At 44.8% G+C, this 11,857-nt stretch overlaps 1 protein-coding gene across 1 annotated transcript; it reads right to left on the minus strand.

Annotated features, from left to right (window-relative positions):
• Positions 1-1,014, minus strand: XCR1 (X-C motif chemokine receptor 1). Its single transcript, XM_008496017.1, has one exon. The coding sequence runs from the start codon at positions 1,012-1,014 to the stop codon at positions 1-3; it is 1,014 nt and encodes a 337-aa protein (XP_008494239.1).
• Between the last annotated feature and the right edge of the window lie 10,843 nt (positions 1,015-11,857).

The following is an 11,857-nucleotide window of genomic DNA, read 5'->3' on the forward strand; positions in this document are numbered from 1 at the left end:
TCAGTAGATGGACGCACCTTCATAGTGGAATTTGCCTTGAGAGAACTTGGGGCTGGAGACTTGGCCGTTCCCACAGGGTAAATACTGACTGCATAAACGTGACAAATGACTCTTGAACTTGACTCCAACAAAGACATAGAGCACGGGGTTGAGGCAGCAGTGGGAGAAAGCAATTTTACGGCTGATGTGAAAGGCAAGTTTAGAGTCTTTTTCGTACTGACAGGTAAGTGGTGGAAAAGTAATCAGAAAGCTGAGGATATTGTAAGGTGCCCAGCAAAGGAAAAAAGCCACCACAATAATGAGGATGAGCTTCACAGTTCTGTGCTTTCTGTGAGATCTTGCTCTGAGCAGGATTGTCAGTATCTTGAAGTAACAGAATACAATAACCCCAAAGGAAAACAGGAAGAGTATGTTTCTCAGATAAATGTCCACCCTCTTCCATTTCCAGCTGGCATAATCACAGGTCTTGATGCCATCAAAGTGCTCGTGCACTGTGGTGTGAATTACCTCAGGAACCACAATTAATATGCTTCCAGTCCAAACAGCCGAACTCACCAGAAAACCACAGCATCGTGTCTGGGATCTCAGAGTTGAGAGAGGGGTCACTACAGAGAAGTACCTCAGGACAGTCATGAGAGTCAGAAAGAAAACACCACTGTAGTATCCAATGGAGAAAACAGCATTCACTGCTTTGCAAAGGAACTCACCAAAAATCCACCCAAAGGACTGGTCTGCTGCCCAGAAAGGCAGCATGCAGGAGAAGACTAAATCAGAGACACAGAGATTCATGATGAAGATATTTGTTAAAGATGTAAGGTTTTCATATTTGAAGAGGATCCATAACACTAGAGTATTTCCTAGAAGGCTGAGCAAAAACACCAGAGTGTAGATGACAGTAGTGAGATGGGTGTAAAATACAAAATAGTTGCCCATTTCACAGACATTGCTGTCATTAATAAAGTATCCATCTGAGTAATTATCCTCTGAATGAAATGGATAATATTCTTCCTCCATTTGTCTGTGCAAACGTTGAGCAGTTCTCCAGCAGCTGCTTCAAAGACCTGCAACAATCAAACCAAAATTTCAGTGACAATCGAGCCGATAACTGAACTCCAGCTTTGGAACCTTCTGCTTTAGGAGACTAAAAGAAGCAGTGAAAGTATTCTGTTTGTGATACGTGTGTCTTTTGAGAGAAGAATCATTTCCTTTTATGACTAGATCATAAAAAGTAGGTGGATCACAGAATCACAGGTGTGGATGCCCCCTCCCTGGAAGTGTTCAAGGCCAGGTTGGATGGGGCTCTGATCAACCTGGTCTAGATGAGAGGCATCCCTGACAATGGCGGGGAGGTTGGAGCAGATGATCTCTAAGGTCCCTTCCAACCTCAGCCATTCTTTGATTCTATGAGTCTATGAAAGCAACATCAAGACTTGAAATACTTAAAAAGTCAGAAACTAAGACATTTCTCAGCCAATATGGTCAGTGACAACCACTAATTAACCTTCTACGAGGTGCAGGTTGAAGGTGCTAATATTTTTAATGTTTTCTGGAATTGTATCAAATTCCTAACCACTTCACCTTATATGTGATTCTTTGTCACCAAGATTCAACACTGCAGAAGTTTACAAAGCTGAGCAATACCAGTACCAACAAGTGCAAGGACTAAAATGCAAAAAGTGGTGTTTCTTAGAGATTTTTGTCTTGATGTTGGTTGATCCCTGTGTTGGGTGCTCTGTGCATCTCTGTGGTCTACTGATTCTCAGAGGTGCAACAGGATCAGAGTTCACATCACACTCCTTTCTGGGGACTGATAGTCTCTGCCTGACTGCCTGAAGGTAGGGGTTTAATCCCAAATGGTGTTCGAAATTGACCAAACAGTGTCCAAATTTACTGAGACTTGGAGGATGACGATCAGGTGAATGTAGAAGGGTAGCGTGGTCACAGTAGCCTCATGTCTTTCTGAAAAAAAAATAAAAAGCAGGTATAGAAAATCAGTAATGGTTTCAACCAACAGTTCAAAGTCTAAATTTACATTATCCAGGCTGAAGGCCCATCTGCAGGACTGTGTTTGTATTCTGATTTGACTGATGCCACTGATAGACCTGCCACTGGTCTCTTTGGAAGTACAGTCACAAAAGGGAACTTCATGATTCAGACCGCATTTGTGCTGATGGCATTTTCCTTTTTGGATTAGAGAAAGTAAAATCTGCCTGCTAAAGCCAAGAAAAGACATGGTGCCTTTGGAGAACAGGAGCCTCATGTCTACACCTTGGAAGGGTGCCAGGGAGAGCTGCTGGCTGCCAGCATTTAATGCCATCCAAGGGGATAGGTTGCTCTGGTCATCCAGAGTTTGGCACAGGCAGCACAGGCCAGGGACCATCTATCCATTAGGATGTGGTGACCCAGTTTTGGAGGCAAGGAATATGTGGGATTCAGTACTGTGACAGCAGTTGGCCCTGGCACACTTATCAGGCACAGTCCTAACTGGTAAGTGAGCCTACAGCTCTCCAAGACTTTTGTCTTCTCTGGTTTTGCTTGACAGTACAGATGGCACTTGAGCAATACAGGGGTTGCAGTGAGGTCTCACCATTATCATGTCCTGTTTCAGCTCAGGTTGGAGGTATGAATCCTCCCTAATAGCTGTTGGGTGAAGAAGAGATTTTTTCCAAAGAGTAAAGGTTCTCCATAGGTAAGGTGACAGTGCTGACAGCTGTTTCCACTGCTTACATCCAGTGCCAGCAAGACCCAGGGCAGGACTGCCCATAGACCAGGAGTTACCTGGCCAGCTGGGCTTCTCCTCACCTCTGTTGCAAAAGGAGATAAAAACTCAATCTGATTGAATCAACAGGCTCAGAGCATGTTAGCATCACACATGAAATACAAACCGTGCAACCTTTCCATTATTATATACATATAAAGTGGCACAAGTGAGAGCAGAAGTTGTCTAAAAGACAGAAATTACCTTAGTTGGCAGAAATAGGAACAGAAGGAAGACACATCCTACAGTTTAAAGTCATCCCTACCTTTATGAAGAGCACTCAGCAAGGCATGCAACATTCATTTCACTCTTGGTCAGAAACAACTTGTTTTCCAGAAGCTGACATTTTCTACCAGTGCTTTTCTTTACCTTGGAGCATCCATGGAGAAAAAGATTTTAATACAGATATGAGGAAGTGTAATTATTAGCAGCATCTCATTACATTTTTCTTTGATAATTCAGCTACACTTCCTCTGTCAGCTGGAGATACACATTGTTCATCAGTTTATTTCTTGTTTTCAAATGTCAAACTGAGCATTTGACAAGAGTGGTCGGGAGGACCCATGTTGCTTCTCAGTGGGTGTAACACCAGACTCCATCCAGGCAGAGGCAGCTGAGGCAGATCCTTTTAAGAAGATTCCTGGCATCTACACAGACAAACTGAGGTTAAGCTCATCTTAACAGGAAAGGACCAGGGAAATATACTATAGAGAAAAGCCCCCTACCATCAGGCAGGCAATGGTGGGAGCTACCTCAAAAGAATTTTTCACTCACTTTATTCAGTCTTCTGCTGGGCTTCACAGCTTGTTTTCCAAGTTTCTCAGAGGAATAAAAAACCAGCAGCTATGTGGCTTTGGAGGCTGATTTGCACTTTCACTACCTAAAGCAGCAAAGCTCAAGTCAGAAAATAAATTTCTGTTCCCTAAATTGGAATTTATCTGGTAGCTTCTTCCTTAACTGATTTCTTGTTCTGATTTCTGCTAGAAAGAAAAATCAAAAATGTGCCTGGTTTTGACAGGTTTTAATTTTTCAAATGAGTTTATAGAGCAGCCTTTTTTATTTAAAGTTAAAACATTTGAAACAATATTTCTCCTATCCTTACAGTGGGTGCTATGAGTCTCAGAACATACCCTTGGAACACACCCTCTAAGTCCTGGAAGTCACAATCACAGACAATCAAAGATATGGCCCAAAGCACTCTGGATAGTCAGTCTGCACTGGTGGGTGAAACAACACTTGGTCTGTCCTGGAGGAGTTCTGTACCTGGTAACAAACTCTTTCAGGACACTGATAAAGTGAAAAGTCAGTAGGACTTCCTTTGCTCAGATGAGTTTTGCAGAGCCCCAAGAAGGTGAGCTCCTCATGAGAATTCCTGTGCTGATTTCAAAGTAAAACCTGCCTTGAGTTGGGGAAATGGTATTAAGCTCTGCCAGGGGAGGTTTAGGTTAGATATTAGGAAAAAATTCTTTACAGAGAGGGTGGTCAGGCATTGGAATGGGCTGGCCAGGGAGGTGGTGGATTCTCCGTCCCTGGAGGTTTTTAAGAAGAGACTGATGTGGCACTCAGTACCATGGTCTGGGAACCACAATGGTAGTGGATTAAGGATTGGATTTAATGATCTCAGAGGTTCCTTCCAACCCAGATGATTCCGTGATTCTGTGAAATTTTCTGAGATTGGTGCTTCCACCCATGCTCCATAGACTACATAAGGCAGGTACATCCTACATGGTCCATCCAGCTCCTGGTTGGTCTTCTGTTCCCCCTGAGTTCTGCCTCTCAGACATGACCATCAGCCCTGTGATAATCTCAGTCTAGGGGGGAAGAAACATCTCAGATTAATAGTCTGAACTCTACTCTACAAACAGATATTTAATTTTAAGTTTAGATACTAAGTAGCACTACAGCCAAGGCAGGATCAGTTTACAGTATCTACACACAGAGTTAGTGCTTGTGGGACTTGTCATGTGAAGAATGACATTGATCAGAAATGCTGCCACCACAGCTGTAGCTTCAGCCCCCTCTCCTCATCCAAAGCTACCCTTAGGTTAAAATTAGCAGAAAAAATGTTTTTTCAATGAGGAAGAGGTTAGGATGTTCTTATCTCTTCCTCTCCACTTTTTCCTCTCCTAAGACATGCAAACACACCCTCTGGGCCCTTTATCACAGTTTCGTTGTAGCTTCCTCTGTTCCATAGGACTTTTTTTAAAAAAATCTGGCATTATCGCTCTGCTTTTGAACCAGCATCTACCTGTACTTCCATCCCAAACCACACCTGTGGACACAGGGGACAGCAGGGAATCAAAATGTGGCTGCTGATCGCCTTCTGTCAACACAAAAGCTACATGCACAAAACAAAACAAGGAATTAATTAACCACTTTCCAGCAGCAGACAGATGTTCAGCCATCACTCCAAGCTTCCCCAGCTTCCTTCTTTCCCCAGCTCTATACACGGAGCACGATGTCATATGGTGTGGAATATCTCTTTGGTCATTTGGGGTCAGCTATCCCAGCTGTGTGCCCTCCCAACTCCTTGTGCATCCCCAGCCTACTTGCTAATGGAGTGGTGTGAGGAGCAGAAGAGGTCTTGACTCTGTGTAAACACATGTCACTGGTAAATAGAACATTCCTGCATTATCAACACTGTTTCATAGCCTCATGCTGGCTACTTTAAAGAAAAACTAACTTTATTCCAGCCAAAACCATCACAGTCAGGCAGAGCTTGGCCATGGTTTTCCTAGTAGCTCATGGAAGGATGGGATGAACGTGCCTGTGTCCTGGGAGTGAGAAGAAATAGTCCTGGAAATAAATGGCTTGAGGGAAACAGCAGATTGGAACTTGCCAGGGTCTTCTGAGGGATGAAATTGTTAGTTAGCTTCTACAGTGTGGACTAGTGAGACTTCAAGTGTATTTTTTTGCAGACAGAGACAACAATGGTCTCTGTGCCTCACATGTAATTCTCATTTCTCTTAACAGCAACACTCTCACGAAGCACCAAACAGTGCATTTCCAGTGCATTTCGTGCAGGCCAGACTGCAGTGACATGACTTTCCCATCTGCTTCAAAGAGAACATAAAAGCTCTGTTGTTTGGCTATGAAAAGAGTAACACTTTGGTTCTTCATAGCTGGGTTTGTTGGCGGTTGAAACCAAGCAAATCCACTTATTTTTATTACTAAAGCAGAACATATCTGCAAGTTTCTGCTGCCAAGGAAGTGTTGCCACACACACACACACGCTTTGTCTCTCTGTGTGTGGATGTGTACGTATCCTCCCAAAACCACACAGCAGGATGGGGCTGTCCTTAAAAGAACTCACCAAACACTATGCTGTATCTTTAATTAGCAATTTTAAAGCAGTGTAAAAAGTCTGTTAAGCAAAATGTGTGTAGAGAAGCTGACTTGATTATCACAAAAATTCTTATAGTCACAAAATAAAGATGACAAACAAGGTAAAAGAGTTCATTGTCCCTTTGGGAAAAATAATCGCATGTCTTGCCTCTAAAGTTTAGCAAAACTCAAGCCTCCACATGAATTTAATGAACTAATTTTTATGGTTCAGGGACAACCTGAAGAAGTAGGTTTTATTTTTCTGTAGAATTTCATCACTGCTACCATTTTGAAGTTTTTTATTTTTAAGAGGAGTATAAGCTGCATGTCTAAAGAATTAGCATGCCACATCTTGGGTGGAATTTCCAATGTTGCTGCAGGGCCTATTGGTGCAAGAGTAATGCTGAAACAGAGATTAACTATGCTGGCAGCCACTGGTGTGACCAGAGGGTATGAAGGGGTCCTACCCCTGTCCCAGAGCACAGCTCAGAGCAACTGGCCCAGAGATAGAAGGTGTGGGGCAATTCTGCATCTGAAGGCAAAAGCATAGAGATGTGTTTTCTAGAGAGAATGTGGAGTATCACCACTTCAAAGAGCCCAGCTGTGTAGCTGTCCTCTTCCCTGGCCGTGCAGCTGGCCTCTGGTTTTAATGGCTGTGAAATGGGCTCACTCATTTCAGACTCTTTGCACTGGTGAAGTCATCCTGACTGGCAAGGCTTTAGCCAAAGGGAGAAAGAAGAGAAAGACAGAAAAACTTACCCACTGTGCTACACCTACACAAAACAAAAGCCTGTGAGCAAACATGACTGTGCTCATCCCTACTGCCTCCTCAGCATTTCCTGACCAGTTTTGGTTTGCTTTCCCATCACCGCGTCTCTTAAACTTTGCAGTACGGGTCTTGAGTTTGCCTCAACCCCTCACTGCAGCTCGCTGGCCCCAGCTACTTGCCTGCCCCAACGCTGGGTGACACCTGACACCCAGACCCCTATGGGTGGCTGTAGCATGTCCCCACTGACCCTGAGGGACAGCCCCAGCCAGGCTGGGAGCCCCTGCTGCACGCTACCCTCAAAGTGTCACCTGGGTGAGGGGGAGATGGGGAGACTTCTCTTCCAGAATGGAAAGCAAGACTGAAGAACAAAGGGCTGCAGCCAGGTCAGTGAGTGCAGCATCTCTGTAACCCCCTTTCCACTGGCTCTTCGATGGCCTCTCTTCTGCCAGCACAAAATGCTCGCTACTCCCTTTAATGGACACACTCAGCTCCTGGGAAGACCGAGGCAGAGTCCCTCAGGAGCAACCTGCTCCAGTGTGGTGGCCCACCGAGCTCTGACTGCTTCGGGAACAGTCCCCTCCATGGCTGCAGGTCCAGAACATCTGCTCCGTGATCTCCCACATGCTGCAGCTCCACAACTGCTCCAACGGGATCCTTCAGGGTCTGCTCCACTGTGCTCCTCCATGGGCTGCAGGGGAAAGGCTGCTGTCTCACCGTGGGATCTAGAGAAAATTCGCTGTTCAGGCATCTTTTCCCTCTCCTTCCTCACTGACCTTGGTCTCTCTGCTCCGGCACTGCTCTCCTGAGGTGTTGCTCTCCCTCTTGGTGCTGTTTTCTCTCTCTCCAGGTGCTGCATTCTCTCACCTCCCCCTCTCCTCTGCCCTACTCTTAATCACCGGGTTTTCCCCTCTCTTGAATATGTTAATCGCAGAGGTGCACATCCATTGCTCAGGGATGGGCTGAGGTAGGGCCAGGCATTTTGGAGCAGGGAGAGCTATTCAGAAGCTACTTACATGAGCCACCTCTGGGGGACCTCTTCCCTGCTACCACATACATCCCTGCATCAAACCAGAACACTGTCCCAGTGCTCTGTAACCCTCACTGCCTCTCTGCTGACAGCCCTTACTGAGGCAAAACAATAAAAGAAGAAAAAGGAGAAACTACTCTGCCCACTGCTGACCATTCATTTCCTTTCAGTCTAGCAGATTGTATGCAGAAAAAAAAAATTCTTGTTGCCCTCTTTCTGGAGAATACCAAAGGCCAGAGAGGTGCTCTACGTTAAATTTGTAGTCAGAGAAAAGACAGAAATGCCAAGTGGTCAGCTGCGTAACAGCTTTTTAAACAACCTGATCCCAAGAGATAATGGGAGAGAGGAATGGCCTGAAGCTTTATCAGGTTGATAATCATAAGGCATCTCAAATGGTGGCAGGGAAGAGCCCGAGGCTCAGTCAGACCTTGGAAAAGAAAACCCAAAAACTTCGGAAAGCAAAGGTTTTTTTGTTTGGGTTTGGTTTTTTTTGTTTGTTTTTTTTTTATAGCTAAAGTAAAGTTTTCTACAGAAAAGAAGCAGAGCTGGAGGAATTCCCTTATGCAAGGATGTTTCCAGAGCACAGACACTCTTTCCCAACTCTGTTGCATACACTGATGAGCTAGGGCAAAATAAAACACATCTAGTGAAAAAAAAACCACAAAAAACACTCCAGCCATAGATACAATCTGAGCACTGTTTATGTTAACAGTGAGGTACTTAATGGCTTGCACCAGAAAAAAAAAATCAACCTCAACCAAAAACAGTTGTGCTGCTTCAGCCACTACTTCCCCAAACCTCAGCACTTCCTCCTAGTGTGGCACATCTGCTCGCAGGCCAGAGGCACAGCCTGGGCAAGGTGCATTTGCAAAAGCTTCATCTGAAGAGGGGAAATCATCTCCTCAAATATTTTTTCCCCCCCAGAATGACTGTGGCAGCAATAGCTTCTCCAGCTGATACTGTGGTGCCTGCAGTTCATGTGGCACTGGGCTATTCTTTATCTGTGCAGCTGGATGAGACCCCTCTCCTGGCAGCAAGGCTCAGCACATACTTTCCCCTCAATAGGCTTTTCAGAGAAGAAATCCTTTCCCTTGCCTGCCCCCATGAGCACAGCTGTTCCAAGTTTTGGGCTGAAATACAACTGGCTGGAACATTCAGACCAAGCCCAGCAATTCTTAAGGTTCTGCTGGACCTGGCTTGCTTTCATGCTCCCAGATCCTTTTCTCCAGCGTTTTGCTCGTTTCATTATATGGAACATTTGGTGCTGTTGTAAGGCAGCTCAAAGCACTTTAGCTTGGTGCAGCCAAGGCACTTTGCAGAAGACACCTGTACATTTCCATCCCCTGTGCCATGCAGCTTGTGCACAGGGATTTCAACACTGAGTAGGAGCGAACAGGTGGCCAGCAGCAGCAAGTCCACCCAAAATAAGCTGTTCTCCATCAAAAATTCAGCTGTGGCCCACTTTCCACAGCAGGAGATAGCATCAGGGACTCTGTGTGTGAAGCAGGGGCAAGCTGAGACAAAATCTTAACATTCCAGTTCCTGAAATATTTCATAATATCTCCGGCCATCTGTCCTTTGGCAAGTTCTTGTGGTAAGTGCAGAGAGGGCAGAGAATACTTTATGCAACAAGGGTTGGCACACTCTTCCCTGAAACTGCTCCCTAGCTCCTAGGTTACACCATGTCAGCTCCAAGGTAGCTCCAGTCTACTCAGGCCATCTGTCTTGTTCAATTCACCTGGCAGAGGCATATTCTTCTTCTTTTGTGATATTATGCTCAAACCATGTTAAACAGAGTCAATTACATCTCTCAAGGAAAATCAAGTTTGTGAGCTGGTGTGACTGACTCCTCCCCCCAGATTAAAGGGCTGAAAACCAACGGGCAAGAAGTTTAAGGCAGTAATGCAATTAGGAGCTGTTCCCACGAGTCTCCAGGCTTATGTAAAGGCCAAACAACCTAGAAAATAGTCTCTTTGCACACTTTCCCTTTTCAAATTGTTCTTCACTTAGAATAAATACATTTGTGCATGACAATATGGAAGTGAACTCAGGTTAATTATCCATGGATGATATGAAGAAACCTTGCAGGACATAGGATTAATAAATGCATCTCCATTTTTCAAAGCTGGGATGCGTTCCCTCCTCCCCCCTCTCTGTCCAAGGAGCAGCCCCATGGTAACCCAGTCCTGGGGAGCACGAGACTTTCAGCTTGCCCTGTGAAGATGTTAAGACTCTGAGATCTTAAATTTTGATACATGGCTTCACCACCATCCCAAGTGACCAGCAGTGCCTCCATACTTGTCTGCACCCAATAGCTGGGCTGACTGCAGTGCAAAGAGAAAACCTTCATCTCCACAGTGGGCACTTCGGAGGTTGTGTGGTGCGCATGGGACTCATCACGCATTCTCAAAACCACCCAGTGTGCCTGCAGCATCTGCTCCTTCGCTGGCCAAGAGCATGAAGGATGTGTGCAATGCAAAGGACTTGTGCTTGGGGCTCTTCAGTGGCCTCTCTTCTGCAGAAGGTGAAGACAAACCACTGTACCCTTGGCAAGCGTGTGAAACAAAGCAAGGAGACTTTATGAGCTGCTCCTGAGCTTCCTTTCAGTTCTTGTGTAAGTCTGCCCTAACAGAGGTCAGGCCCCTGCACCACCAAGGCACCTGTACAGTTCTAGGTGGCAGAGCTCACTGTAGCAAATGCCATGGCCCTGAGTTTGAGTTCACATCTCAGGCAGAATGGAAACCTGCAGTATTTCTGAGCATTTTCTGTGTTTTTTTCCTTTTTGTTACAAGCTACCACTTATTTTCCTGAAACAAAATGCAGTTCTGCTTACTTCAGAATTCCCTGCAGCACTGAAAGCCTCAACTTCTGCTGAGCCCTTCCGCAAGCTGCTGCTGCCCCAACACGTATAAAAGGGGCACGAGGTGGTTGATATGAGCAGTGTGAGGTCTGCAGGAGGTCTTTAGGAGCAGCTGACATAAAATGAAAAACTGAGATGGTTGGAGGAACTGTCTGCTTGTAGATGAACACCAACAAGTTCTTCACTTTCAAGCTCTCCTCCAAACAGCTCAGCTCTCCATCCACCACGTTGTCTCTTTTCTCACCAATGCATTATTCTAGCTGATGGAGATTTGTCTCACTCTATAGAAGACATTGGCCAGGATACAAAACTGAGTCTTGACTATAAGGAATATGTCAGTAGGATGGATCACGACAGTAATATACTGCATCTATTGGAGGAATCTTGGGGCAGTTCCTCCATTACATTACTGGGGACTTCTCAGATGATGCACTTTGGTAATTTTTTACTGATTTTAATAGAGCTGTTCTGATTCCTAGCAGTTGGCAAACTGTCCTTTTTTTTTTTTTTTTAACCATATTCAGTCATATTCTGCTGTCTTGCTGCTGTGAAAAAATCAGGGAGCTGTGTGAAATCAGAGACAAGTCAGTAGTAATTCTGTGGATATGAGTGAAGAAAAAAAAAGCACATAAAAATAAAAGCAGTGCCCACAGAATTAGAAATATTTATCTGTCTGTAAAAATACTAAGTGTAAGAAACAGAGGCACTGTGCTTCACTGGGCAGAAGTATTATGCCACTACAGATATAATAAAGTTCCCTAGACTTATATTGTGTTCCTTAACATATTATAGGATCCAGAAAGGTTTTTGTGATGCCTGCTTGGATAGCCATCCTGATTGGCAACAACCCACCCTGCCTGTGCCCTTCAGCAGCACTGCCCTTCTCTGCTCAATTTAAGGATTTGAGGCAAGTGCCTGTTTGAGAAAGTTTTTTTGTATCTTCATAAATTTTATTGATTTTTAAAATTTTTTTTTAGATCTATAAATGGAGCTGGAGAAAATAGAAAGGCATTTGTGTGGTTTTGGCCATAGGACCAACTGGTTTGACACAGCCTCCTTGCACTTCAAGCCTGCCCTGGCTCTGCAGAGGAGAGTGAGGACTGGGGTGCAGTGTTTTGG

Source organism: Calypte anna, chromosome 2 (genome assembly GCF_003957555.1).
Source record: "Calypte anna isolate BGI_N300 chromosome 2, bCalAnn1_v1.p, whole genome shotgun sequence".
In the NCBI taxonomy this organism is placed as follows: domain Eukaryota; kingdom Metazoa; phylum Chordata; class Aves; order Apodiformes; family Trochilidae; genus Calypte; species Calypte anna.

Bases quoted from the DNA above. Each gene is read 5' to 3' on its own strand.
- XCR1 (XM_008496017.1), bottom strand. From the start codon at position 1,014: ATGGAGGAAGAATATTATCCATTTCATTCAGAGGATAATTACTCAGAT.